This window comes from Lagopus muta, chromosome 7 (assembly GCF_023343835.1).
Source record: "Lagopus muta isolate bLagMut1 chromosome 7, bLagMut1 primary, whole genome shotgun sequence".
NCBI classification, from domain to species: domain Eukaryota; kingdom Metazoa; phylum Chordata; class Aves; order Galliformes; family Phasianidae; genus Lagopus; species Lagopus muta.
Window position 1 is genome coordinate 11888479 of NC_064439.1, and position 25507 is coordinate 11913985.

Below are 25507 nucleotides of genomic sequence, written 5' to 3' on the forward strand. Positions count from 1 at the left end.
TAAATGCTAATATTCTCAGCTAGTGTAAATCACCACTGAAATCAATACAATTATGTCACTTTACATCAGATTAAAATCTAAGGGCATAGACACTAAATCACAGCACCTCCCTGCCTAATTAGCTGCTCTACCTGTGGGCAGACAAGGTCACCATTGCTTGGCTGAGTGATAAACTGGTTAACTCCCCTTTGATTCCCATTGGTTTTGCTCAGTAATTTGGGAATAGAAGCAAACCAATAATTTCCCTATAATGTCCCATGAAGAAAAAATATTGAATCTAAAATTTCCTCTGTCAATATGTGATGGCAGTAGAGCAGAAGGCAGCTGAGCCAGTGGTAAAAAGTTAGAGTTTTCTGGCCAGAAGCTGTTAATCAAGAGGAGCATTGCCAAGGCTCTCCTGCAACATGCCTGCAAGAGAAGCAACTGTGTGTGGAATCTGCCAAATCTCCTCTCTTGCATATGCTCTTTCCTGTGTCCATAGTGTGGCAGGCATTTAAAACTTCCAGTAGATTTGGAAGGGAAGCCTAATAAGCCATCTTGCCCTGATGAAGGACATCCTTTCCACACACTTTACAGCTACTGGTACTTTCACCGAGGAGCATGAGCATTTTGACAATGAGAATATAAAAGAAAATGATCTCTAGCAAATAAGTGGTGACTTATTCACCTTATTCACCTGTGATGTGTGAGAAACGATGAGGGGGTTTAGGTACTGTAATCAAGTTATGTTTCAGTCTTGTCTTTTGTTCAGCTAACCAGACTATCTCCTTTGTGTCTCTTGGGGTAGAGGCATCTATCTCTGCATCCTCTCTTATTTTTCAATTGCTGTTTTCACAGATAGCTGTAAGAACTGTAGAGGATCAGTTTTACTGCACATTAAGGAAAACAATGGCATCCATCCTCCCCCTCATTCCTATGTATAAGACAAGGATCATATAAACGTCTCCTATTTATTTATCTATTTATATTTAGCACTTATTTATTTATTTATATTTGGCATACTATTCCAGAGCTTATACCAAATTGCTTGCAAACTATATGCCTGTAATTCTTGCAAAGCAGCTGATTTGCATAGTAAAGTCCCTTACTACAATCATTATTCCTAGAAATGAGGGGTTTCATTTGTTGCACTAAAATATATATATGTGAAAGGCAACTGCTCTCCTAATCATTCTGTTCTTTGTATTTATTTTTATTTGTACCATTCATATATTTCTAGAGCAACATCTTTATACTTACTTGAGATTATCAACTGAAATGTTAAAACAGCACTGGACACCTATCAAACATGACTAGACCATTCAGTTATGAAAGCTCATAGATGACTGTTATTTGAATCCTGCCAGTTAATTAGTGATTAACTCATTTAAGGCATTATTTATTTGAAATTAGAGTATCTTACGGAACTAAGTCAAAGTATATATCCATTGGCCAAAATTATCACTGAATACCAAGTAGGAACAACGATACCAATAATGAGGAGCTTATAAATATGTATAACCACATTATTATTATTTTGGAGCATTCATTCTGCTGCTGTGAGAGAAATCAGCTCCCTGCTTTACTTCCAGATGATTGACAGTCCAAGGGTCATACACTGGCCTGTTTCTCTTCCTAAAGGAGGAAATCTAATTTTAGTCTGAAAGAGACTTAAAAAATCCTAGAGCAAGAGGTCATCCAGCTTTATTAACTGCTCTTTGGGCTAAAATCTTTGATGAAAAACCATGAGTTTGGAGGTGTAAAAAAGAATTCTTGTAAAATATTGATGCCTACACTTATAGCTTGTAAGATCTTAAGATCACTATGAGTCACATTAAAAAAGAACGTGCGCTGGTTTTATCAGAGTCCTTCAGGCAGCAGGAAGAAGGGGAGGGATCCTGAACATTTTCTCTTATGAATGTGCAACATGTGGCACCAGAAATGCCTCTTTTGTTTCCTTCCTGTCCTTTGCCCTATGTACTGAAGGCAAGGAAGGGATTACTAGAGATCAGCACCAGTGTAGAAAAATCTCCAAATGTTAAATGTCAGCAATCAAGCCCCATAGAAAACCATTAAAAGAAAATAGGGGAAAAAAAAACCTAAAACACTACCAAAAAGATAAACAAAGAAACAAACAAAACACACACATAAAAAAGCATGCTGGATATATAAGCATACAAAATGACATACTGCAATACTTAATATTGTTTTAGTGAAGACATCAGCAATATACATCATTTCAGAGAAGCAGACATAGACAATCCAGCATGTACAAAATCTTCCAGAGTTACAGAAAGGATTAGCACTGGCTTCAGCTGGATTAGGCTCTATTAAATTTCATTGGTCTGTACCTATTACATAGAGGTTCACAGTCTGAGATCCTGCATAAACCAAGTCCAAATTGCACCAGTTTGTGTTATGACCTAGTTAACTTGTCAATCAGAGATTAACTCCTTCAAAAAAACTAAAACTTGCCATGAATATGTTTCCCAATTTTCAGGAGCCTGGTATTCTTTTAAGATAGGGGGATGCTTAACATTTTTCAGAAACAGAGATTTGGGGATTAAATAAGCATTGAGAAAATAACTGCAGCACAGAGAGATAAAATTCTGGATTTCTTCTCAATTAATATTTTCTTAATGTATATTGAAAAAAACAGTTTCAGATGGATACTGAATTTCTGCACAATTTCAGAATCCCAAATTCCAGAACTGTGGAAAATGTCAGTGTGATTCCTTGCCCCAAAGTGGGTTTTGAAGACATATGGATGTGGATCTCACACATACTTAGAGAGTTTGCATGAAAAGATGAAGCTGACAGATGATTCCAATTCCAAGAGTCGCTTGTAGCAGCAAATCCAAAATGGAAGAAGGTGTTTTCCTCTAACCTTATGTCCATTTAACAATCTCTTGTGGCAGAGCAGAAATCTGAACGCTTTCTTTTCATTTCCCACTATTTAATTCTTCACACAAAGCACTGGCTCCTTTGAACCCCATTTTCAGGTGTCTTGTTCTGCCCATAAATTATACAGAGAGGTCTGATTTCACTAGGTGGAAGGCCATCTGAAAAATGTTCCAATCCTTTTTAGACTTCATCACTTTTCCTTCTTCGGGCAATTTCATCTTCTCACTAACTAAAAAGTTCACAGACCGAGATTCAAATACAGCATAAACTGATGCATGTACTGAGCTACCACAGTACACATCAAATGAAAACAATACTCCAAACTGGAAGTGGCAATCCACTATTATATAGTCAGACAACATAGTAGCAAAATACTGTGTTGATTAAAAGAAGGTGAAGATGCAGCTCAGATTAATTCCCAGATTCTTCTCTTTTCTGAGCTGTTGCATGTTAGAATGGAGATGTAGAGAAAATCAGAATTCAAAGAAAAAGAAGAAACATCAACAGCTGTAGAGGAAGATCTCTTACCTACTTTCAGAAATTTTACTGACCGTCTTTACCTTCTGTTTTCACATTATTCTGAAGGGAGATATGAAGGTACACTTTTACAGTGCTTATGAAAAAACTTAGAAGCACATTCTTTTACCCTTGCCTAATTTTCAGCCTTTAAAATAGAAAACATCTTGCAAGTTCACCTCTGAGATGAGAAAATATATTTTCCTAAGGGCAAGTTTGTCAATGGTGGGGCCGACTCAGCAAAGGCTGAGTCAAGGTTTTATCAAGTAAGTCTGGTGTAGGGTTAAGGAAAAATAACATGTGGAGGCAGAAAGCTATGCAGTACACATTTTTACTCGCCCATACTCTAATCATCCATTGTCTGAAATCCTGTCTCCAGTCAGCTGATTCATCTGACCCACCAGTAAAAATATTATGAAACATCTAAGGTGCCACATGATGATTCATACCTTCACGAACCTGAATTCAGAAGCAGGAAGCATTTTGCTTTCTTGTTTAAGTCTTCATTAGGCTTTCTATTTATTTTGTCTACTTTTCTTGTAGAAGAAGTCAATGATAGCAAGCTATGTAATTTAAAATGCAATGTATATATACGTGCATGCATATACACATGTAGATATGCATAAGGCACTGGCAGCTCACTCATTCTGCATATGCTGACACTGCTGCAGTGACTGCACATCACAGAGGATCTGGGTGGACTATCGAGATCAATGCTAAGCTTCCAGCTCTTTTTCGAATGTAGCACTTTGGCAGCTGTCTCTTCCTCAGAAAACAATATAGGTCTGTTTCTTATATATGTGGCCTGAGTTCAGTCTTTGAATTGATGAAGATGGCAGATGTTACGCAGACGTGTAGGATCACATCCTGCTATCATGTCAGTTTTACACGGTTCTGACTCTGCTGACATTGATGGAGATATCCCAAATGTAAGCTGGCAGAAAGGGAAAGAATCCATGATGTTTCCGAGCTGATATCCTTAAGGGCTCAGTTGTATGTGCATCTGATGTACTATGTGTTCACATATGTATTCCAGTGTTCAGATTTAACACTGAAGTTTTAGCTTTAGTTTAGAAAATATATCTCTCTGCTTTATAGGTCTAGCAATTGTGACTGACAATGTTTTTCTTGCAGGAAATATAGGTTTCTGTGCACAGCCATTTCTCAGAAATCTGGGTCACTTCATATGTTTTAACATGGATTTTATTTTTTCCTATATCTCATAAATATCAACAACAAAAATGAAACTTTGAAAAAACGGTTAGTGAATCCTCTATTAAACAAAGCTTAAGTTTGCCATGAAAATTTTAACACCTATACACAAAGCTTTCTACCCCAAATCTGCATTTTGAGGAAAGTCATTCCCCATACTGGAAAAGAGAAGGGGGGAAAGGACTTTTAAATGCATTTATGAGATATTTCATACCCAGTAAGTTGAAGAGTACAGTTTGTGACAAGAATGAACTTTGCAATTTAGTTGCTCCTGCTGTTCCAGTTAGATTTCTTGCCACCCTCTTTTGCTGAACCAGCATTTCTAGAAAGATGGACCAGATTCAGCACAGTGGGGCACAGGTAGGCTAATCCAATTCTTCCACTCCTTGTAGGTTTGACTGTTTGGTGTTCTTTGTTTGCAAGCCTTAGCAACAAAAATACATGTTTTGTGCAATTCTTTCTCTAGCTGTGGCCTGTCATTAGGAACCCACAGAAAAGAAGTGGGAACTTACAAAAACATCAGTAAACACTGATGCAGCAGCGATGCTGACAAGGATAAAATTTGCTACAGCAACTTTAAGGTGAAAAAGCATGCAATGTTCTTCCATCCTAGCTGTAAAAGCCAATGAAAGTGAAGGCACCAGAAGCAGTGATGGCAGAGCAGGGCATCAGGTTTCCATGAGATTTTCATGAGATTCTTATATGATGGAGGGGAAGCAAGGAGGGAGCTGCTCATGACAGACTTTTTAAAATAGAGTGTTTATTTGTTGTTACTGAGCATTGTCTCACATCCTCTAAGAGATTTTACTGAAAACAAAATTATTTTGCCAAAATATGAATCTCAGTCTTGGCTAGTATTTTACCAACAGAACAGCTAGAAATCATAAACAGGCATAATTTCCATTTGAAGAAGTCAAAGACTGTATAAGATGAAAGTCATGAGGACAAAATTCTGAGGACAGATTTTTCCTACTTTGTCCTGAGAAATTAAAAAAGAAGGGAAGGAGGAAGAAAAAAACACTAGAAAAAAATTCCATATAAATATTCTACTGTTAAATCCTGAATTCAGAAATGAGGAATATCATATTTCAAAATACTATCTTTCAGTGTTTATGATCTGTCTTCTCTTCCCGTCCCCAGTGCTCCCTTCCTGTCAGCTCAATCCCTTTGTGTGTGTGTAATAATAGATATCCCAGCAAGGTATCATCTTTGTTAGCATTTTTCTGAAGCTCTTCTAAGCTGCTGCTGTTTTCAGTGAAAAACTCTGTACTGCAGCTTTATGATATGATATCTTTCAATATCATTCTCCTAGGTGATTCATATAATGATTGCGGCTACTTGCAGGAAAAAAAGTCATCAATAGTGCCCTCAAAAACTTCACTAAAACCCCCTCTGACACTAAATACACATACCATTCTGTATCCTATGCACTGTTTGACTCACTCATATTTTGGACTGACTTCTGAGCAGTGATTCAACTATGTCCTGCCCAGTTTTCCGTGCTGATAGCACAGGAAAATATGAGAAAGTAGCCTCATTGTGCTCTCCCAAAGCCAAGAAAAAGCCTCACTGTTTTTCTGTTGCGGTTCTGTTGACACATTCTCTTGTGTCCACAGTATGGGAACATGGTCATTACTCACTACCTTGATGACTGTTTTAAACACACTTTCCTCAAAAGTGAGTTATGTGCTAGAGGAATATTCAGCATATGCAGCAACTTTTGATCTTATACGTAGGTCACATTGAAAATAATGCCTCCTATTTATTTCCATGGAAACTACAACAGATGCAAAGAGCATAATAACACTATTTGATAGATCAAATTCTCAGCTACAAAACACTATTTTTCAATGCAGTCACCACCATTAGCTATGCATTTTTGCCAGAGATGAACAAGACCTTGTATGCAACACTCATGAAAATCTGCACAAGCAGAGGTGACTCACGATTTCACATCTGCTATGACAGTGTCATTACTATGAAAATGTTGTCCATGCAATCCAGCTTTCACATTGCTAACATCCTCTCTTTGGTCTCCAGAAACACTCAGCAAGCCTTAGTGCAATTTTTTTTTTTTTTCCGAATGGAAGAATTCCACCACTTTGCTTCATATGCATTCTGTGTCAGATGTCATTATGTCAGGCTGCCCCTCTACTGCCATCTATCACATGGCAACAAAATGTAATGGAAAATTGGTGGGAAGGTCCAGTACTCTGCTTTACTGCCATGCCACCAACATTCCCTTTTCATGCCATGGGCCAGCATCATAAAATAGGAGGCACTGCTTTTGGAGCAGACCTAGTACTAGAGAGGATCCTGCAGGCCCATATGCAGGCTGGTAATACACTTGCACAAAATGAGTCATGGGGAGCAGAACTGACCTGGCAGGATGACCCTAAAGGAAGCTGTGTCTTTGGGGCTACCCACATCCTTATAGGCAGAAACTTTGCCACATTCTATCACTGGGAGGGAGAATATGTCCCTCACTGCTCCCAAAACCACATTTCTCAGCATCAAATATTTGTCCTTTTGAAACTGAGCAACCTCCAGTGGCCTTTTATTGTCTCAAACCTATCCACCTTGAACATGATTACTTAATTATATCCCAGACTGGGCAGACTAAAATCTCATTTATGACATGATCCTTTTGGTGTATAATAGTCTTAATAAGCCTTAATTTTCCACTCTGTCTTCCTGTCATAGTTACTTACCTCTGCTAAGAATAATGAGATAAAAATGTTAGGTGGAATAGCAGAAGGAAAAAAATTGCTTGAGAGCAGTACTCATAGAGGCTTTAGACAGAAGAATGCCTTATGAGGTTCCGTAGGCACATTTAAGGACTTTTCCTGGGTTTTAGAAGAAAATTGTCAGGTTCATGTTCTTTTTCAGCTTTAATAACGTTTTTTCAGGCATTGTCAGCCTGAAAATTACTACCCATGTATTCTGGCCAATGGAATAAGGGGATCTCAATAGATTTACTCTAGTAAAGGATTTTATTTACATATATTTGCCTCAGCATTACCATTTAACACCATTATATAGTACAACCTTGAATATCTATTGTCATATGTTTTTTGAAAGTTTCTTGTCTTTCATTTTTGAAAAAGAATTTTCTAAACTTTGTGGTAAATCATATAATGGAAACATATTCTGAATGCATTCTTCTGGATCCAATATCTAGAACTTAAATGTTTAAGAAAAAAAACAAAAAAACAAAAACAAACAAACAAAAAAAAACAACAAACCCAACACTGTCATGTTTATTTAAATTCTCCAAGTTTTAAGGTAATCTTGATTTTTTTATTTTTTTTTATTTTTTTATTTTTTTATTTTTTATATATATTTTTTTTTAAGATTTGGCTTTTCACTTATGGAAGCTTGGAATGATGGTTGGTTGATTATATCCATCAACAACCACAGTACTGACATACACATTCCCACAAAGTGTTAAATTCAAAAGAACTCTCAAAGCTGGCTTTATTTTTTTTGCCTTTAATATTGTTTTTATTGTTGTTATTATCTGCATCTGTCTCACTAGTGTAGACTGACTTTGTTCTGTGTTTTCAGCTGGTTTCACCTTACACTCTAGTTTAAGACTGATATATATTATTATCAGTCCTACAGATGACTCTTGAAGAACAGTTTCACTGGAATGTAACAGCATATAGAAAAAAAAACCTAGACAAGAAATCTGTTTTCATTTATGTGTGTGTGTGCACTTATCTCTGTACATTTTAACAAAGAAAGTCTGATGATTCTTGGACACCTTATTTTCCACCATTATTCTTTCTTTATTCTTTATTAACACATTCAAATTAAGAATCTAATTTTATATTTAACATTTTAGTTTGTATCTACATATCAAGAGTTGAATGTACAAAACAGAATGCATGAGGGATGAGGTGGGTTATCTGGGAAAGCACAAAATAGAGATGATCACACCATACACCAAAGAAAAGCCAGTGCTACTGTAAGGCTGAAGTTTTTTTTTCAACATCTTTGCTGTGATATGTGTTTTCAGACCCCTCTGTCACAAAATGCTTCTTCCTTCCTGGAACTGGTCCTTAAGTCTTTTTGTGACCCCATCATTGCCCTGAGATATTTAATGTTTAATAAAAAAAGATTTTAATTAATATTGAATTACACATATACATTTATTTGGTTACTTGCAGTTTTAGTTTCCCAGACAGATATTCAATCCGTAGTGTCTAAATCTGTTTAGATAAATTAAAGAATACACAAACATTCATTTTGTTTTTAAATTCTGCATTATGCCTACCATAAATAATGTCCTGTAACAGAGCAGAAATCCAAGTCCGGGTACATCCCACATCAGTAAGTCCCAAAAATGTTATTGCAGAAATCTCCTTCAGTCAGCTGCTTTGTTGTGTGTTACCATGCAGTTTTTTTACTTACAGGCATCTAGGCTGAATTTTTGTCCTGCAAAGCAGCTGTGATCTGGACTTTGGAATGGAAATTAAAAGAAGCTACACAGGACTTCACACGTGCTGTGGAAACATGGCATCCCTTTGTCTCTCTCTTGCCCTTTCTTTCATTAGCAGAGTGGGGTCGGCAGCAGCACACACATAGGGGAGGCACAGAATTGTAGATTTCACCTGCAGTGCCTTTTTATACAGAACCACCGTGGCGTTCAATGCCTCTTCTGCTTGATTAAAGATAATAAGGGACAAGTCACTGACAGCCCTTTGAGGCAGGGTGGTTTCTGGAGATAATTAAGGGCTGGATTTGTAACATCATATTTATATTTAGGAATTGATTAGGTTTTGCTTTATAATTCTTGCTATATTTTTAGCTTAGTTTACTGAACATTAGAACAGCCCTCTCCCCAGCGGCCGGTCTAATACCTCCAAAGCCCCACAAGGGGCTGTTGGGACACTAAAGACTATCAATCCTTATGAATAATGCATCCATTTCCCACTGAGGCTACAATTCCATTAACGCCATAACATTATTACATCTTTTATTTACTCTTTTCTATCTGTGGGATTAAAGGTTAATTATTATATACATATTTTTCAAAATAATAAGAAATCTCAGTACAGCCAAATAATTCAAATAGATATACCAAACTTATTGCCAGAAGAAAAAGTAAGGAAGAGAAAACCAGAAAACCAAATCATGAAATGATGAGAAATGTCCCAGACATGTGAAACAAGGATGGACATTACAAGACCACATCTAAAGATCCTCACTGAAATGCATTGAAACCCAGGGTTGCGCATGGTGATTTCTCATCCTGGTGGCCAGGATGAATCTGCCTGTGACAGGCAGATGGGACTGAATGAAATTATGCTAAAATATCGACAGCATTATCTGTCTGACCGGGAAAGGGAAAACTGCTGAGATGATCAGATCAGCCTGCAGAACTGCTTTCTCTCTCTTTGGATGTGAGCAGTTCCAAATGCGCCTTGGTCTAATTAGGCAGAGCCTGGATGAGTAGCCTCTCTCCCTGCAGGTTCACCACGGTAAGACCTCAGCCTCCTCTGGATGTCAGATTGCTGCTGTTAATACTTCTACTGCTGATGAATAATTAATTACAGTGAGGATCTATTAAAATCTAGTTGCCCTCAATGTCCTCTTCGTAGTTAGCAAAAATAAATAAAGGAAAACCCAGAAGACTGAATAACTTGCATAATGAAGTTTGGAAATGAACAATAGTCTTTGACTATCTCTGCAGGTTCAAAGATAAATCTTATAAATTAAATAAGATACAGCAAGGTGAAGTACATAAAACTCAGAAAAATACAGCTTTGCATGTGTAACTACATTTTTTGGTATATGCAATATCAAATCGGAAAGGCGGCATATTACAGAAAAAATATATTACTGTATGTAGTGCAGATTTGCTGCCTTCCTAAGTTATTACCAAAGTGTTTGCTATGTTAGAGAATTCAGTAAATACATCATCTTCCCCAGCCTGGCTGGGTAATTTGCCTTTGTCCAGAACTGACCACACTTTCTGCTTCTGAAAGACACAGAGGCAATAAAAAGAAGATGGAGGTTTAGCAAGTGAGGCACTGAGGGACTAATATTCAGCAATGCTAATTCCAGCTAAATTTATATTGTATTGAAAGAAAGTGCTGTTAAGGAACAGCTTGGCTTACATCAAGACATGTGGTTACCAGATTACTTTCTATCTCCGCTCAAAAACATTTAGAGAATTTCTCATTAAAATTATTTAAAGTGAAAGAAGTCAAATAAATCTACTGAAGAGTGTTGTTACATTGCCTCATTTGTGCTGAAAAAATGTTGCTTGTTTTTTATCTTCTATTTTAACTGTACATATGAGGCTTTACTTACCCATTAACAAAATGCATCGCCTCCCAGTTGCTTTCTATACCCCTTTAAATGTTAAACAGAAACGCATAGACCATCTGTTTCCTATCATGACACCAATCCAAAATGGCTGCACCAGCCACCTCCGCACAATAGATCATCCTAAAACACCTTAGCAGTTTTGCTCTATGGAGTTATTTTTCCTGTGACAAATTATAAACCTATATTTCAAGAACACTACCAATCTGTAGCCTCCATTGCAATTTTGGAATATTGTCTCCTTATTTTAACGAAATGTGCTGGTGTGTGCCTGATGCAGCACTTTCTTTAAAGCCACAGGCTCCCTTTGTTGCTATGGTATCCCACAAATGCAGTTAATTTCTTCAGTTAATAATTCTTAGCTAATGATTTTTAAAACACTGAGATTTAAAACATCATGGTCGAACACAGTCACTTCCATAACTTACACAATGATTACGTAGCTGTTGTGTAACTGAAACTGCAGTGCAAATTGCAAGTCTTTGTCATCAGTCTGCCATCAGAAATATATTTCAACAACAAAAAAAGATCACATTTCTATTTTAAAAAATAATTTATCTGATGCTTGCACTTCTAAACTCCTGATATCAAATGTGCCTGGGAAATAAAGAAAATGTAGCCATGAATGTTATTGATTCAAAATTTTGTTCTGAAAGGATTTCAAATCTACCTCTTGAGGTTTAGTCCTGTGGAGAAATGACTGTCTGAAACCAGTTGAATTCAGGGAGGAATTTCTCCTTGACTTAAATGAGCATTTGACCAAGGCCTCACAATATTAATGCAGGAACCTGCAAGCCCTTATTTCCCAGGGTAGCTCCAATGAATCCTAGACTGATTAAACCTCTGTAGACCTATGCGCAAAAGCAATACTCCATCTGCTCCTTCTCCCTTATATGTATGAACTGAAGTGGTTATGAGACAGTATTGCTACAGGTTTGATCAAAAATAAATGTCATATACCTAGGGACCATGAAAAAGGGATGAAACAGAGTAGAGGGTGAGAGAGCTAAAGGGAAAAAAATGAAGATACTATTGCCTTGGACTGTATAATCTCAGCAGAGTATCTTGCCGTGTCAAAAGCTCTGACTCAGAAGTACCTGTCAGTGCCTCCTGTCTGCACAACCCCATGGGATAAAGTAAAAGCAGGCAGACACTTTTGGTGGGGGAGGGGTTGGGGTACAGGCTAATAGGTTTCATCTTGTTGCCAGAACTAAAGAACTGGTGCATTGATCTTGTTGCCTGCTTTATAAAAAGTGATGCTAGCTGAGGAAACAATCCTGCAGAGTCAAGGAAGACGTGTTGCAGAGATTCCCTTTCCCAACCATTTTGTTTCCAAGGAATTCATTATGAATGGAGGAAAAAAGGAGAAAATACAGGATCTTATACACTCTTCAGGGCAGAGGGGAAACCTTCTGTATGTGTCCTCCTGCTCCTGTGCAGTTAATGCTCCCATTACCTTAACTTCTCACTCCAGATGAAGTTTAGAAGCCCTTCCAGAAGACAGACCATGGATCTTATTAAAGGTTATCCCTCCCCGTTGTGTGAACGTGTAAGATCTTATGCCCCTTTGGGGCTGTATAAATATCTTTCAGCTACTTTTTGAAACACTGACTGTAGCGTTTTTCCTTCTTGTCTGTGATTTTGGTGCTGTCACCTGTGAGGATTGGAGAGGTTGTTTTTATTTCTCTGAGCCTTCAGTGCAATTAATGAAGATAAAGAATAAATACTCAGGTTAAGAAGAATGGGAAAGGACAAAGGCATGAAGGCAGAAGAACAGTACGCAACTTCTAGAGAGGGAAGCACTAAACAGTTTGTCTTCAACATGCTCTAACAGGAACAATTCTAAGTTTTGTTTGTGACAATTCATAGTATGCTTTAGAAGGAGAGAAATAGTAACATTCAAACAAGATAAATACCCAATTTAAGAAAATAGCAAACATCTGTCTATTGTGAACTTTAAAGCCTCTGTATATATAATAAATACACAGTTGTTCAAACAAGCTGGAAAACTGTGATTTGCCCTGCTTGCACTGACCACTTGAAGGCCAGCATTTGTTCACACCCAAGAAAAAAAAAATAAAAACCACCTCTGTTTTGGGTTTTCAGCTGTTTCATCTTGACCCTTGCATGCACGTATGTGTGCCTAAGTGCACAAACACACTGTGTGTAACCTTTGCAGTAAGAAACAACATGTTGGCTCAAAGGCCCTGTTCCTGCTTTCACCTCAGCTGCAGTTGTTGGAACTTGCTGAGCCTACTAATCAAGCTCTGCACACTGTCTAAGCTACCTGACATCTTTACCCTTAAATTCATATCCCTTCTCATTTGCTCTAGGTTACAAAATCTGAAATTAAGCAAGTCTGTCATAGATGTTCATGTTGAAATGTACTACCCCTGAAATGACTATTGCTTTCTGCTTTGCTGTTTCCTTGTTGCCCAATATTTCTGCCAACAGCCTTTATTTATTTATTGTGAACACCCCCTTTGTTAGTACCATCTCTCTGGAAATAAAAAGGGATGGAATCTCAGCATCACAGTAACATGCTTAATAGCGGATTTATCATGCCTTTTTTTTGTAATGAAGGTATGGTAAGACACAACCCTGGATGACACACACCCCATAAGCAGTCAAGAATTTGCCAATCCTTGTTCTGTATTACACACCCACTGAACATTTTGGGTGGAGAAGCTCCAAGGTCAAACTCAGTTCTTTAAAAATATTTCCATTTCTAGCCTGTATTCAGAATAGAAGGCAAAGTGTCACAATCCCTCATCCTCCGTAGCCTTTTATTATTTCTGTTGCAACAAGTTTCTCAGACCCCATCTGTTTCATTGTGAGAGGTACTGTAAGTGGAAAACTGTGCTGTCTCCCTCCTATTGCAGATCAGGATTTTGCTTAAGTTGCCAATTCTCCCTTGCCCCTACAGAGGCATATTGCCTGCTTACTTGCCTGCTGCAAGGCTGAGGCACATGTCCAGGGTCTCCCCACTATGCCGTTTCCACCTCAGTTTGAATGTATTCTTTTTTTTTCTTTTTCTTTTTTTTTTTTTTTTCCCCCTGTAGCATTTTTAGAACATTTCTAATTTTAAACTATGGATGTTCAAATCCAGGGAGTTCAATTCACATGCCTAATGTCAAGTTTCTCAGCATGTAACTTTGCTATTACTGCCAATGCTTTTACTCAATGCTCAAGGGATTTTTAACACAAGCAGGAGTGAAACAGAAGCCACAAGGCAACATAAAACGAGTTCTGCATGTGTCCAAAGCTGGTGCACATGCCAGTCATGCTTTGAAGAGCCATTGCTCTTGCTGTTCATAGAGGCTTGAAGTTGGCTGGCTGGAGGTCACCAGCAGGTTAATGACCCGCAGAATGCTCAGGTCCATTCATCTGGGCCATGCAGGCTTCACATGGCTCCTTCCATCAGCTGTGCCTTGAAGGTGTCAGGTTTGCTTCTCCATGGATGGGACAGTTCAAAGGCCCACACCCGGCTAAAAAGTTTACAGGCCTCCCACCTGGGCATCTACTATTTAGTTCCTTCACCATAAATGCTCACAGAATCTCATTTCCCACAAGCAGAAGTTGTCCTGTGTGCATTCACTTCTCTAGAGCCAATGACTCAGAATCAAGGTGTGGCCTTGCAGTAACAACCCTGTTAACTATTTATTCTGCTAAGACAGAAGTTGAACCAACAACAGCTGTTCATATATGGAAGAACACTGTGTTTCTACTGATCAAGTTACTTTCTCACAGGAGCTTGTCTTCCACAAGGCGATTTGACCCAAAGATGTTTGTACATGCATCAGATGACTCAAGAGAAAGCGTCAACACAGCATTTGGCATTGTTTGGTGTGCGTGCCTCCAGGGAGAAGGATGAAGCCAGACACATGATGCTGATAAGAATTTCTTTTTATGTTATTCCAATAAAAAATACATTCATACAGAAATATAACAATCTTGCAAAAAACAATTTCAAATAAAATCTTGTAAAACAAAATCTTTACAAAAATCTTACAAAGAGATTCTTTAGATAACAGGGTGCTTCAAAAACAAAAAAAGAAATTTCACTAATAGAAACTTTTTCTTAAATTTCAAGCAAAAATGTTTTTTTTTTTATTTTTTATTTTTCAGCTTGATTGAGGCTCAGTTATCACCTGAACAAAATGTACTTGCTTGTTAAGAAAATTACAGGCATTTGACATATGGCACACAGCCCCACCCCATCCACACAAGTCTGATGGTATTTCACAATTGAGACAAGCCAGTGCAAGTTTAATGGTTTTTGTTTGGGGTAATTTTTTTCTTTTGTTTACTTTCTTGCTTTTCAGAAGTATGGCTAAGCCAAGGACAATGCAAATAAGGAGTTAAAAAACAAAACAAAACAAAACAAAACTCAACTCTAAATAGAAATCCACTTTCTGGAAATTTTAGTTTTTTTGGGGGGGCAGGGGGGAAAGTGCATTTTCAAGCAATTTAAAGTAAAAATGAAATGAGAATGATTTAAGCCTGTGTGTTCCATAGAACCAGATCACTGGCACATACTTTTTCCTAAACCACTTATCTACATACATTTCCAGGAAAGATATACCAACGTATTAGCATAGTAAGCAAGACCAATAATAAATAGAAAAAGAAACAGATCACGTGTTTCATTGCATCAACTGTAGTGAGCTAGTTAAAAAAAACAAACAAACAAAAAAAACAACTGCTTTTGGACAGACTATTTCTATTCTAGGAAAAAACAGTCTTCATTTTAGCTGAACTATGCAAAATTAGAGCTCAACCACCACAACGACTAGCTCACTCACAAGTCCTTCCATAAGCTGGAAAGCCAAAATATGAGTGTACTTCATCTGCACACAGCTAATATTCTTTTAGCATGCCAATATTCGGTTCATATCATTCTTAAATGGCCACAGATACGCTATTCCAGACAACCTAATAACTACAAAACACTGTCAGCAGTCTGAGAAGGACTGAATGCCAACAAAGCCTTTAGCACACCATTAAGCTAAAGGTAAAGCCTCTAAAAACACTAGATTTTAATAACTGTATCTCTCATTTCTTTGTCTCCTTAATGACCATATTTGGGGGGGGGGGGGGGGGGGAAATATTTTGATGGGCTGTGGCATTTTCTAGCTATGCGTTCTAAATTTTTTTCCTTTTAAAAAAAATATTTATATATTATCTATATATATACACACATACACAGACTGTACACACAAATATACATACACAATTATTCTTCTGCCCACTTTTAAAAAAAAAAGTAATATAGTTTCTTTCTGTATGACCAACAGATAGCTAGATATATAGATGTGAAACTTGTGCCTTTTAAGCAAATACATCTTTTAATACTTCTGTATCTTTAATATGTATGAAAACTCAACATATTAAGTACAGTTGGGGTGTGTATATACACAGTTGTGCAAGGTCAATATAAAAAGTCTCAAGGTGGCAGAACTGGTCAGGTATTCAATTGGCATATGCATTATACTGTAACACAGTCAAATTGTCTAAGTTAAACAAATACTGTACTGACATGAATGACTTTTCTCTATATTTGTCTTTGTGAAGGAGGACCCTGGAAGTAACCTTTTTTTTCCCTCATATTATACATTTGATACAGTACAATGCCAGGTGAAAAGAGAGCCTTAATAAAGCATGCATCACCCATACCCCTGTATAAGACCCCCTACAAGAGAAGGTCACTTGCATAAGGCACCATTATTAAGGTCAACAGTGCATTAACAGCTAGAAAACCAGAAGTTAGTCCTCAAGGCATAAATAAGAGAAAAATTAGCTGCATGAGAAAAATCAGTTTCTAACCAATAGTGGTTTTATCCACCCAACAGAAAAAATTATTCATGTTCCATACATTATGTAACATTAGACCAATTGTATTTTAGCTGCTCTTAACTGGAATCAAAACTGCAGTCCTGATTAAAGAATGGAAAAGCATATAGTTCCCCAGAACCATGCAATAACTTTTGTATTATAATGAAAAGTTATAGTTGTGTTACATTTGTAAATACACAGCTTATACAATGGATTACAAATGAGCTCTGTAGCAAGTAAAACAAGCTACTTGACACATTGCACGTTTAATAGCTGCACCAGACACCTAAAGCTCCTCTCACACAGGAACGGGGAGGTCCCCATCTCCATTCTGGCATCCTGACTCTTTTTAATTCCCCTTTCCCCTCTCTGTTTTCCCTCTAAAAAGGTGCAGACAGCCCTCCCCCCATCCCTTGGAAATGATTGGTGGTCGTCCCATCTCACAAGATATTCCTCACATACAAGACATTCAGACTTTTTTTTTTTTCTCTTACAGTTATAAAACAACCACAAGAAAAAAAATGTGCCTCAGCATACAATCGTCAATAGATCCTCATAGCATACAGTCGCCCAATCATTAACATTCTCAGTGCACATGCTCACGGCAAAGGCTTAGGAGCCACTCAGAAAGTTAGATACCAGTGTATGAGTCCAGGAAACCCCAAACATCACGCACCATGGTTGCTATGCCGTTTCTTACATGACTTATTAGCCCTCAAAAGACCTTCAAGGAAGTGAGGTCCTGGAGGCAACTGGGTAGGGTGCAAAATGGCATGCTTTGGCTGGAACACGCATCCCTCTGCTCAAGGCTCTTCAACCTTGACGCCTCTTAGCCCACAGGATTCACCTCTTGACCTGTTCAGAGGTGTCTCTTCATGTGAAGGGCCAGGTGGTCAGACCTGGAAAAACACCTGCAAGGGAAGAATTGGCGTGTTAGCTGGGGGTTGCACCCCTGTATTCTGAGACCCCATATTATGGGCCCCACATTATGTGGGTGCCCCATCCCTGGAGGTATTCAAAGCCAGGTTGGAGGGGACCCTGGGCAATGTGATCTAGTGGGTGGCAACCCTGTCCACAGCAGGGGGCTGGAACTAGATGATCTTACATGTCACTTCCAATCCAACCCATTCTATGATTGTGTGATCCCAGGGTACATGGAAGTACTCAGTGTCCCCAGGCACCCAGATACTCTACAGGTACCAACAGGTAACACGAGGGATTTCTCAACACTAACATGCCCCATTGGGCTACAAGCTATACCCAGATTATTTTTTTCCTCCAATATCAAAGATAATAATTTCTAAAATTACTAGACACAATTGTGTCCACCAAGAGATTCCTTCACAAATTAATCTCAAGAAAGGCAGTCTAGGTTCACTTTCCACGAAATGCTAAAAATAACTATTTCTGAAGGTGCATTTCAGTCACATACCTGTCACAGTGACTACATTTAAAAGGCTTGGCACCAGTGTGCTTTCTGAAGTGTCTGGTTAATTCATCACTTCTTGCGAAACGCCACTCACACCCTTCCCATGAACATCTGTAAGGCTTTTCCCCTACAAAGAAAGCAGATTACACGTTAGTCATGACTTCATTCAAAGATCAGTGCTATCCCATTCATTTTCTATGTAAACCTCCTCCACCCCCTAAAGACAGTCAATTCTATTTAACATATCTGAATGCATCAGATGCAAAGAAAGCAAAATTCATCCACCTGATTCCTTCCTAACTCTTGCTGTAACACCACATCAACTGATCTCATTCTTATTGAAAAAAGCGATTTAACAGGTTCACAGGAGACAAAGAAATGCAACCTTCTAACATTCCTGTTCATCTGTAATAGCACCGTGACTCCCAAACAGGTAGCTTAGACCTCAAAGGTGATTACAGACAGCACAGCGAGGCTCCCAGATGCAATTAGGCTACTGTATTGCATCAAAGCTCTCTGTCACACACTCAGCTCCATAACATGCAACCTCCTTCTGCTGAGCCACATTTTCTTGGAAGAGCTTGCATGTCACTTTGAGCATTGCTACTTCAGCATTTGAGAAATACCACTTCCATTCACAGGAATGCTCTCAGCCACATAGCACCCAGACAAGAGCTCTGCAATACCTCTGAGGCTGGCAGCTGTTTGTGTCTGCTCAACCACCATGGTTTCATTGGAAGATGTTTCTTCCCCTCAAAATAGACTAATTTTATCGGACTTCTGCTTGACAACGGGAACATCCAAGTTTGCTCAGACTTCCCATAAAAGCCACAAAATGCTGAGCTCATGAGTCAAAACAGGATCTGTTCCTTGAATTCTCTTTCCACGTCATGGAGAAAAATACTGCATAGGTCTTTGCACTGGCACACCAAGAACATCAGGCCAGTTCCTTGCAGTAAGCAATGACAACTAAGCCAAGGCATAGCCCTACACATCTAACAGCTGTCACAGAACGATGCTGAATATTAATACTCAAAAAGCAAATCAGCACACTACTTCAACTATAAAATATTCTAGAAGCCTTGAAGAATCCACCTTCCTTACTTTCTTTCCCAGTAACACACAGGACTGCTTTTTTTTCCAGTTCAGGCTCCGTAACAATACAGTGCTGTTACTCAGTATTTTGGGATGAAATTATACAGTCATACATTTGCAAGTCCAATTAGGAAGAAACGTTCAAAGAACTACAACAGACCGTGGCTTTCCAAGATTTTTGCTGACATGACAGCACACCAAACTGTTAAATTATTTACAACTATAGCTGTAATTTATAGACTCCAGGCCTTCGGATGTCTGATTGAATAGACCCAATGTAGAGAGGACCATGAAGACAGGTTCGTATGCTACTTTGTGATCTGCCCAACTTTTGGATATGCAGTTCCTGGCTTTTTGTTGTTGTTGTTTTCGTTTAGTTTTTTTTTTGTTTGTTTTGTTTTTTTCCCCCAAGGAAAACTCATTTCCCTTTGCTTTAGTAATAAATGTGCACAGAGGTCTAGTGTGTATTTTGGCCAATGGCTCTTGAAGGCCACACAGATCTGTAGCTTTCCAAGCACTGCCCAGTTAACCAAGCCGTTCCTGTTTGCTATGACAGCGGACTCATCAACAGCCAAGTGCCTTGGTTTTGGCTGGCTGATGAAGGGAATGAGGAAGTGATGTCGTCTGTTCTGGTAAGCCTCTAGCACTATTACATCATCTCTCCAAACCTGGGCTCCCACCCAGCGCTTGTGTAAGCTGTGAAACCCCCATCATCAGGGGTATTCCCTGCAGGACTTGCCAACTCTGAGCGAGCGTTCGGTTACTAACCTGTATGAGTGCGCTGATGTGCTTTCAGATGTGAACTTTTGGTGTAAACTTTCCTGCAACCGTTAAAATGACACCTGTGAACACGCCTTCTGCCATCTGGCGAGGTGTCCCCATTGGCGGGTGTACCTTTTTCTGCAGTCTTTCCAGCGGTACCGGTACGAATTTTCCCCGGTGAATGCAACTCACCCGGCGTACAATTCCATAGCTGGGAAGAAGGCTCCTTGCTCAGCTCAGGAGACGATGGGGGAGTGGAAGTAACAGACGAACACAAGTTTCCTGAATTGGTTAAAACGTCACTTATAGGGTCAGAGGTAAACTTGGTGGTGGGCGAGAGCTCCTCAGAGCTGTCTGAAGATTCGCTGCTCACATCTGAGTTCAAACTATTGGTCTCTAAGTTCTGACTGGTAGGGCTGTCCTCCTTTGAGACACATGCAGTCTTCAGTTCAGATTCCTCCTTTTTCTCACGTGCCAGAATAATTTTGGTCCAGAGATCCTCTTGGTTATCAAATTTGATTTCAGATGCAGACACATAGCAAGGTTCGCTTTGAAGATACCGTTCCAGCTCCAAACACGTCTATGTGAAAGAAAAGGGTAAAAAAGGGAAAAGTTAGAAGCTTGCTTAAAAATGAACCCAGTTGTATTTTACACTTCAAAAAGCATATAGGAATGTAGTGCATTCGATGTGAGGTTTCTATGTTCAAAACAAATTACAGGCTCCTCCAGCTGTAACTAGGTGACTGCCACGATGAAAAGAAATTGGTTCTTGAGACCTGGGCAGGAGTTCAAACGCACAGCTGAAGGTGCAAGTCAGCTTTAGTTTTCAAAATAGCATTCTAATGAGTCACTCAAATTATCTTCACTCTCATCATAAATCCATGTTTTTAGGAGGCTGACATTGAAAAGGACTGTAGAGAACCACAACAAATAGTCACCCTGCACTCTCACTCCCTGTCTAATGTCAAGTTGTTTGCATCCCTCTTGCACAAACACAAGTCTGAGAGGATCCAAGCGAACACTGTGTGCTGAAACCCCAACGCCCTGTCAGAAAACAAAGCCCTGTTTCAGCATGGCCGCAGAGCTGCTGTCCGTCCTGTGGGGACATCAGTGGAGCAGCAGACATCCTCCCATTTCCTGTGCATGAGAACACAGCACGCCCGACTTTCAAAGAATGTCACTTCCAAGCACGCTGGCATGCACGCCACATTGCTCACACTGCTCTGTGCATGGTTGGAGAAACAGGGGGAACTTCAACAACAGAAGTGAGAAAAAGTTCCAGAACAGAAATGTCCTATTCTATACGATGCGAAACGGGAAATTACTCTGAGGTCCTGCTGGGAGTCCCACAATGAACAAGAACTTTATCTACTGGCCAAGAGTACAACTGCATGAGTCATCGCTGTCTTTCTTTCACGCAATGCCAAAGGAGACTTCCTTATAAAATCCTGTCCAGCTGCCAAAAAAGTGCTCTGTTCAAACATACATGCAACAGTACATGGAAAGCTTCCCCCTCTTTCTCCCCCCGACTGCATTCCCCTCTGCTCCATGTAACGAAACAAAACAAAAAACAAAACCACCCTAAATGGGTAAAGCTGTGGCTTTCAGTCAGCTTCAAGTCAGCTCACCTCGCTGACTTTCTAGCCATTTTCAGAGGAGAACAAAAAGGGGTATGAACTGTTATGGCAACAAGCTGATGTTTTGGGATTTTTCTTTCCACTATAGGAAACAATCCATACAGAAGCATTACTCAGAAAAAGGACACACCAAGTTTCCATACCGAACTCTACTTATTTTAGCAAGATCATCATGGTAGCAAAACCTGATCCCAAATGCCACACATTCCCCTCACAGCCCCTTCCCATCTGTCTATGGGAGCACTGCTTTACTAAAGTGGGTCACATGTCGTGGCCAGGCTGGGAGTGTGGGTAAAAAAGGGAAAATAGAAACAAACAACACAAAAACAAGCCCACCACTGCACACACTGTTCATGCATTTGCCTATAATTGGTTTGCGATGCACGCTGGAAACAAAAAAGGTTTCTAGAGGGATGACACAATAGCGTATTGATTTTCCAAGAAAATGGGAGGAAATGCATTTATTAAGATCTTGTTAAAGTTTAATATTCCGGGCTAATTTGAATTCCTCATTAGGTAGATTAGTAATGGGGGCCGGAGCAAAGCTCTCTCCGAGTTTAAATGCCTCTGAAGGCTACTGGGAAAGAGGGCTGGCCCTGCGCCAAGAGCCCGAATGCCTGAAGGAAACTACTTAGCTCCATTTCAATCACGTACTATGGAGCTGCCTCTCTGAAAGGGGAAGGGGGGGAGGGAAAAAAAAAGAAAGAAAGAAAAACCACATAGGATTGCATACAATTCGCATTGCATACAATTAGTAGGCATGTGAAGGTTTGTAACACTTTGCATATCGTTCTTCTCGGGAATTGGAAGGTTGTGAGGCGGTGGCAGGTTTTGGGCTCGGTCCCCGGGACCGAGGTACGGTAGCAGAGCGCACCGCCTTGCTTGGATCAGATTAGGGCACGAAAGGGGGGAAAAAAATAATAAAAAAAAGCAACCCAACGAAATATGTCCATTAAAGGGAAGGAGCCTCCGTTCTTCCTCCTTTCCGACCGAGGCAAGCAGCACTGTCATATGACTGACAACTCCGCACAGCTCTCTGTGCTCGGAAACAGCTACATTGTGTACATATATATGTACACATACTTTGTATATATGCGTGTATATACACATTGCTTATATGTGTTTATATATTGTGTACATACATACATACGAAACAATACATACAGATGTGCACGTACACCGCTGTAAGCTTTTCCCATCGTCGTCAGAAACAATCAATAATAAAATGACAACAACAGTAGAACGCGGCCGGTTCGGTCGGGGCCGTGTCGAACCCCAGCCCCGCAGCATCGCTCCGCACAGCGCAACTGCGGGGCTCGGAACGGCCGTGGAAGGACGGAGCCGGAGGATGCGCCGTTCCGTGCGGCCGCCGCGGGACTCTTCGCCCGAAAAAGCGCCGTCTGATCGCAAAGCGAGACACCTGCTTCCCAGCACCTCTGTGCGTTCGTGCTTAATTCTGCCCCAACTCGCTGCTGACACTTGGGTTTGTTTTCTTTTTCTTTCTTTTTTTTTTTTTTTTTTTTTTTTTTTTTTTTTTTTCCTCCTTTTTAAATCCGCTCATCCTTTAATACGGCTTTAAGAAAAAAAAAAAAAAAAAAAAAAAAAAGAAAAAAAAAAAAAGAAGAAAACCGACAATAACAACAACAACAACACCGATATCCTGCTTTACCTGTTGCCAATATTCCTCCAGGGACGGCAAGGCCGAGAAGTAGCCCGTGTCGTGCACAATCTGCAGTTCCTGGAAGATGCTGCACATGGGGAGCACATCCATGTCTCAAGTTGCAACAACAAAGTCCGTGCTGGCGGCCGCGGACACGGACAGCTGCCTCTTGTGTGCGGGGCTCGAGGGGTGTGTGCGGGGGGTGTCAGCCCTCTGCTCTCAGTCTCCAAGCCCCCCCCCTTCCTCCAGAGAAGAAAAAAAAATTGTATATATATATATATATACAAATAGATAGAAATTAATTCCTTGGCGAGCTTAGGGAGGAAAAAAGACCCGAAGTTTCATGCAAAGTTTAATTGCACAGCAAGGCAGGACGTCTCCCGAGGCGGCCGCTCTCCCCTCCCGCGGCCGGCGGCGGACACTTGCTCAGGAGCGGGCTCAATATTTGCAAACACGGCGCTGGCTGCAAATGTAACCCCCTGCAAAACTTCCCTATTCAAAGCTGCGCCCGGCCGCTCCGCCGCCCCCGCCCCCGCGCCCTCCCCCGCCCCGCGTGATCCCATGACGCCGCCCGCCGGCGCGGCCCAATCTCCGCCACGCACTCCGCGCCCCGCGTGCCAATGATGTCAGAGCAGCCCAATCGGCTCTCGGCAAGCATCGCGGCTCCTCCTGGCGTGACCGAGCCTGGCCGTGACGGCTCCCGCCATTGGTCCGATTCGAAATTCGCCCCCTCCTGATTGGCGAGTTCGGCTGCGGGCTATTTTTAGCAGGGTATATAAAGCAGGGAAGCGGCTGCTTTTTCTGGGAGGGAGGTGTGTGCTTGTGCGGCGAGTGAGCTCCGCGTACGGGGGGAGGGGAAGCGACCGCTCGTGGTGCTGCCGGCGCCGAGCGGGGAGGGCGCTGCGGAGCCGCTCGGGCCGTGAGGCGGCCGCAGCGCAGCGCTGTGCTGAGCAGGGGGTTGCGAGCGTCCGGGCCTGGGGATGGTTTCGTGACTTGCCTCACTCTAAAGACTTTCCCTGAAGGTCTTATGAGGCGGGATCCAGGTGTGTTTGCAGCCTCCGGGCAGGTCTGCTGCGCCTCGTTTTCTCTGTGAGCAGGAATAAATCCTTAGCTCTGTTGTGAGGAGACTACTGCTTGAATGAGGATCTCCAAAGTACATCTCTGTGACAGCGACCTGCCCCAAGCTCCCAGGCTGCACCTCGGGCAGCACCCTGCAGAACTTCATCCCATTCAGTGTGCGCTTCCACCAAAATAGGTGTTTGTGTGTTGGTGTCCTTAACGCTGACCCTCATCAGTAATTTGGATCTCTTTGTACGATTAAACAAAATGCAGTTGTTAGCTTTCTGAAGTTATATTCAGCAGGAGGAACAGACACTGCCAGTGAGCTTCTTTAATAAAAAGGCATCTCATTTTCCAGTGATATTTTCGTTTCTGATTTCCACTTCCCCACTTTTCCCTATTGCTGGTTACCTACAAATGGTAACTTCATGTTTGGTTCATCTGCCCGCTGTCATCTGGGAATTAGTGGTGGTAGGAGTCAAAACATTAGAGGTGAGCTTTCTGCTCCCCAGCCTCTTACATCCCATTAATACAGCTGTTTTTTTGAGCACACAACTTCTGCTCCTGTTTGGGTTTTCCTCTGTCTATGGAGAAAAAAAAGCCTAAAGTCAATAATAACATTATTGTAGGGTCACAAAAACACACTGATGCTGAAGATCCAGAACTCAAATCTGGAAAACTGAGCTTGCTTAGTAAATATTTTTCTTTACTTGGCTTCACATGGTCAATCACATGAATATATTTCCAAAATTGCCTTGCTAACCCCAGATAGTCCAGAAAGTTTGGGTCAGCTTCTGACCAAAACCTTATCCTCCAAAGAAATGTACAGGAAGAAACAATCCATCACCAATAATAATAATAATAAACCTTCTTAAGAAAGTGGATTATGCACCTAATTTGAGCATACTTTTAGCTGTGTGAAGTGTTTTGTGGCCTGGGCTGCAGAGTGTGTTCTAGTCATATATAACTCGTATATAACGTACCTCTGGAAATCCTGTGTTTGTACAACTGACCTGTTCCCTCTTTGGGTAAGCTTTTAGTTTCAGACAAAGGGACAGTGAGTGCCACTGTCTGCTATTTATT

General features: G+C 40.4%; 2 protein-coding genes across 3 annotated transcripts in view; both read right to left on the bottom strand.

Moving 5' to 3' along the window:
- Nucleotides 1-25507, bottom strand: part of LOC125696457 (uncharacterized) — a 583942-nt gene that overhangs the window by 396695 nt on the left and 161740 nt on the right. The window lies entirely within an intron of this gene.
- KLF6 (KLF transcription factor 6) lies at nt 16055-23877 on the bottom strand. Of its 2 annotated transcripts, none has more exons than XM_048952177.1 (4): nt 23375-23877; nt 20261-20648; nt 18215-18338; nt 16055-17693 (listed from the first exon to the last, which is right to left on the bottom strand). In XM_048952177.1, the coding sequence occupies exons 1-4, from the start codon at nt 23474-23476 to the stop codon at nt 17642-17644; spliced, it is 666 nt and encodes a 221-aa protein (XP_048808134.1). In that variant the 5' UTR covers nt 23477-23877; the 3' UTR covers nt 16055-17641. The 2 variants fall into 2 exon arrangements, with proteins under 2 accessions (XP_048808134.1, XP_048808133.1); XM_048952176.1 differs by having other exon boundaries at nt 20075-20648; nt 23375-23875.

Bases quoted from the DNA above. Each gene is read 5' to 3' on its own strand.
- KLF6 (XM_048952176.1), bottom strand. From the start codon at position 23,476: ATGGATGTGCTCCCCATGTGCAGCATCTTCCAGGAACTGCAGATTGTG. The intron at 18,339-20,074 runs GTTAGTAACCGA...CTTTCTTTGTAG, and splicing joins ACATCAGCGCACTCATACAG to GGGAAAAGCCTTACAGATGT. The intron at 17,694-18,214 runs GTATGTGACTGA...CTTCCCTTGCAG, and splicing joins AAATGTAGTCACTGTGACAG to GTGTTTTTCCAGGTCTGACC.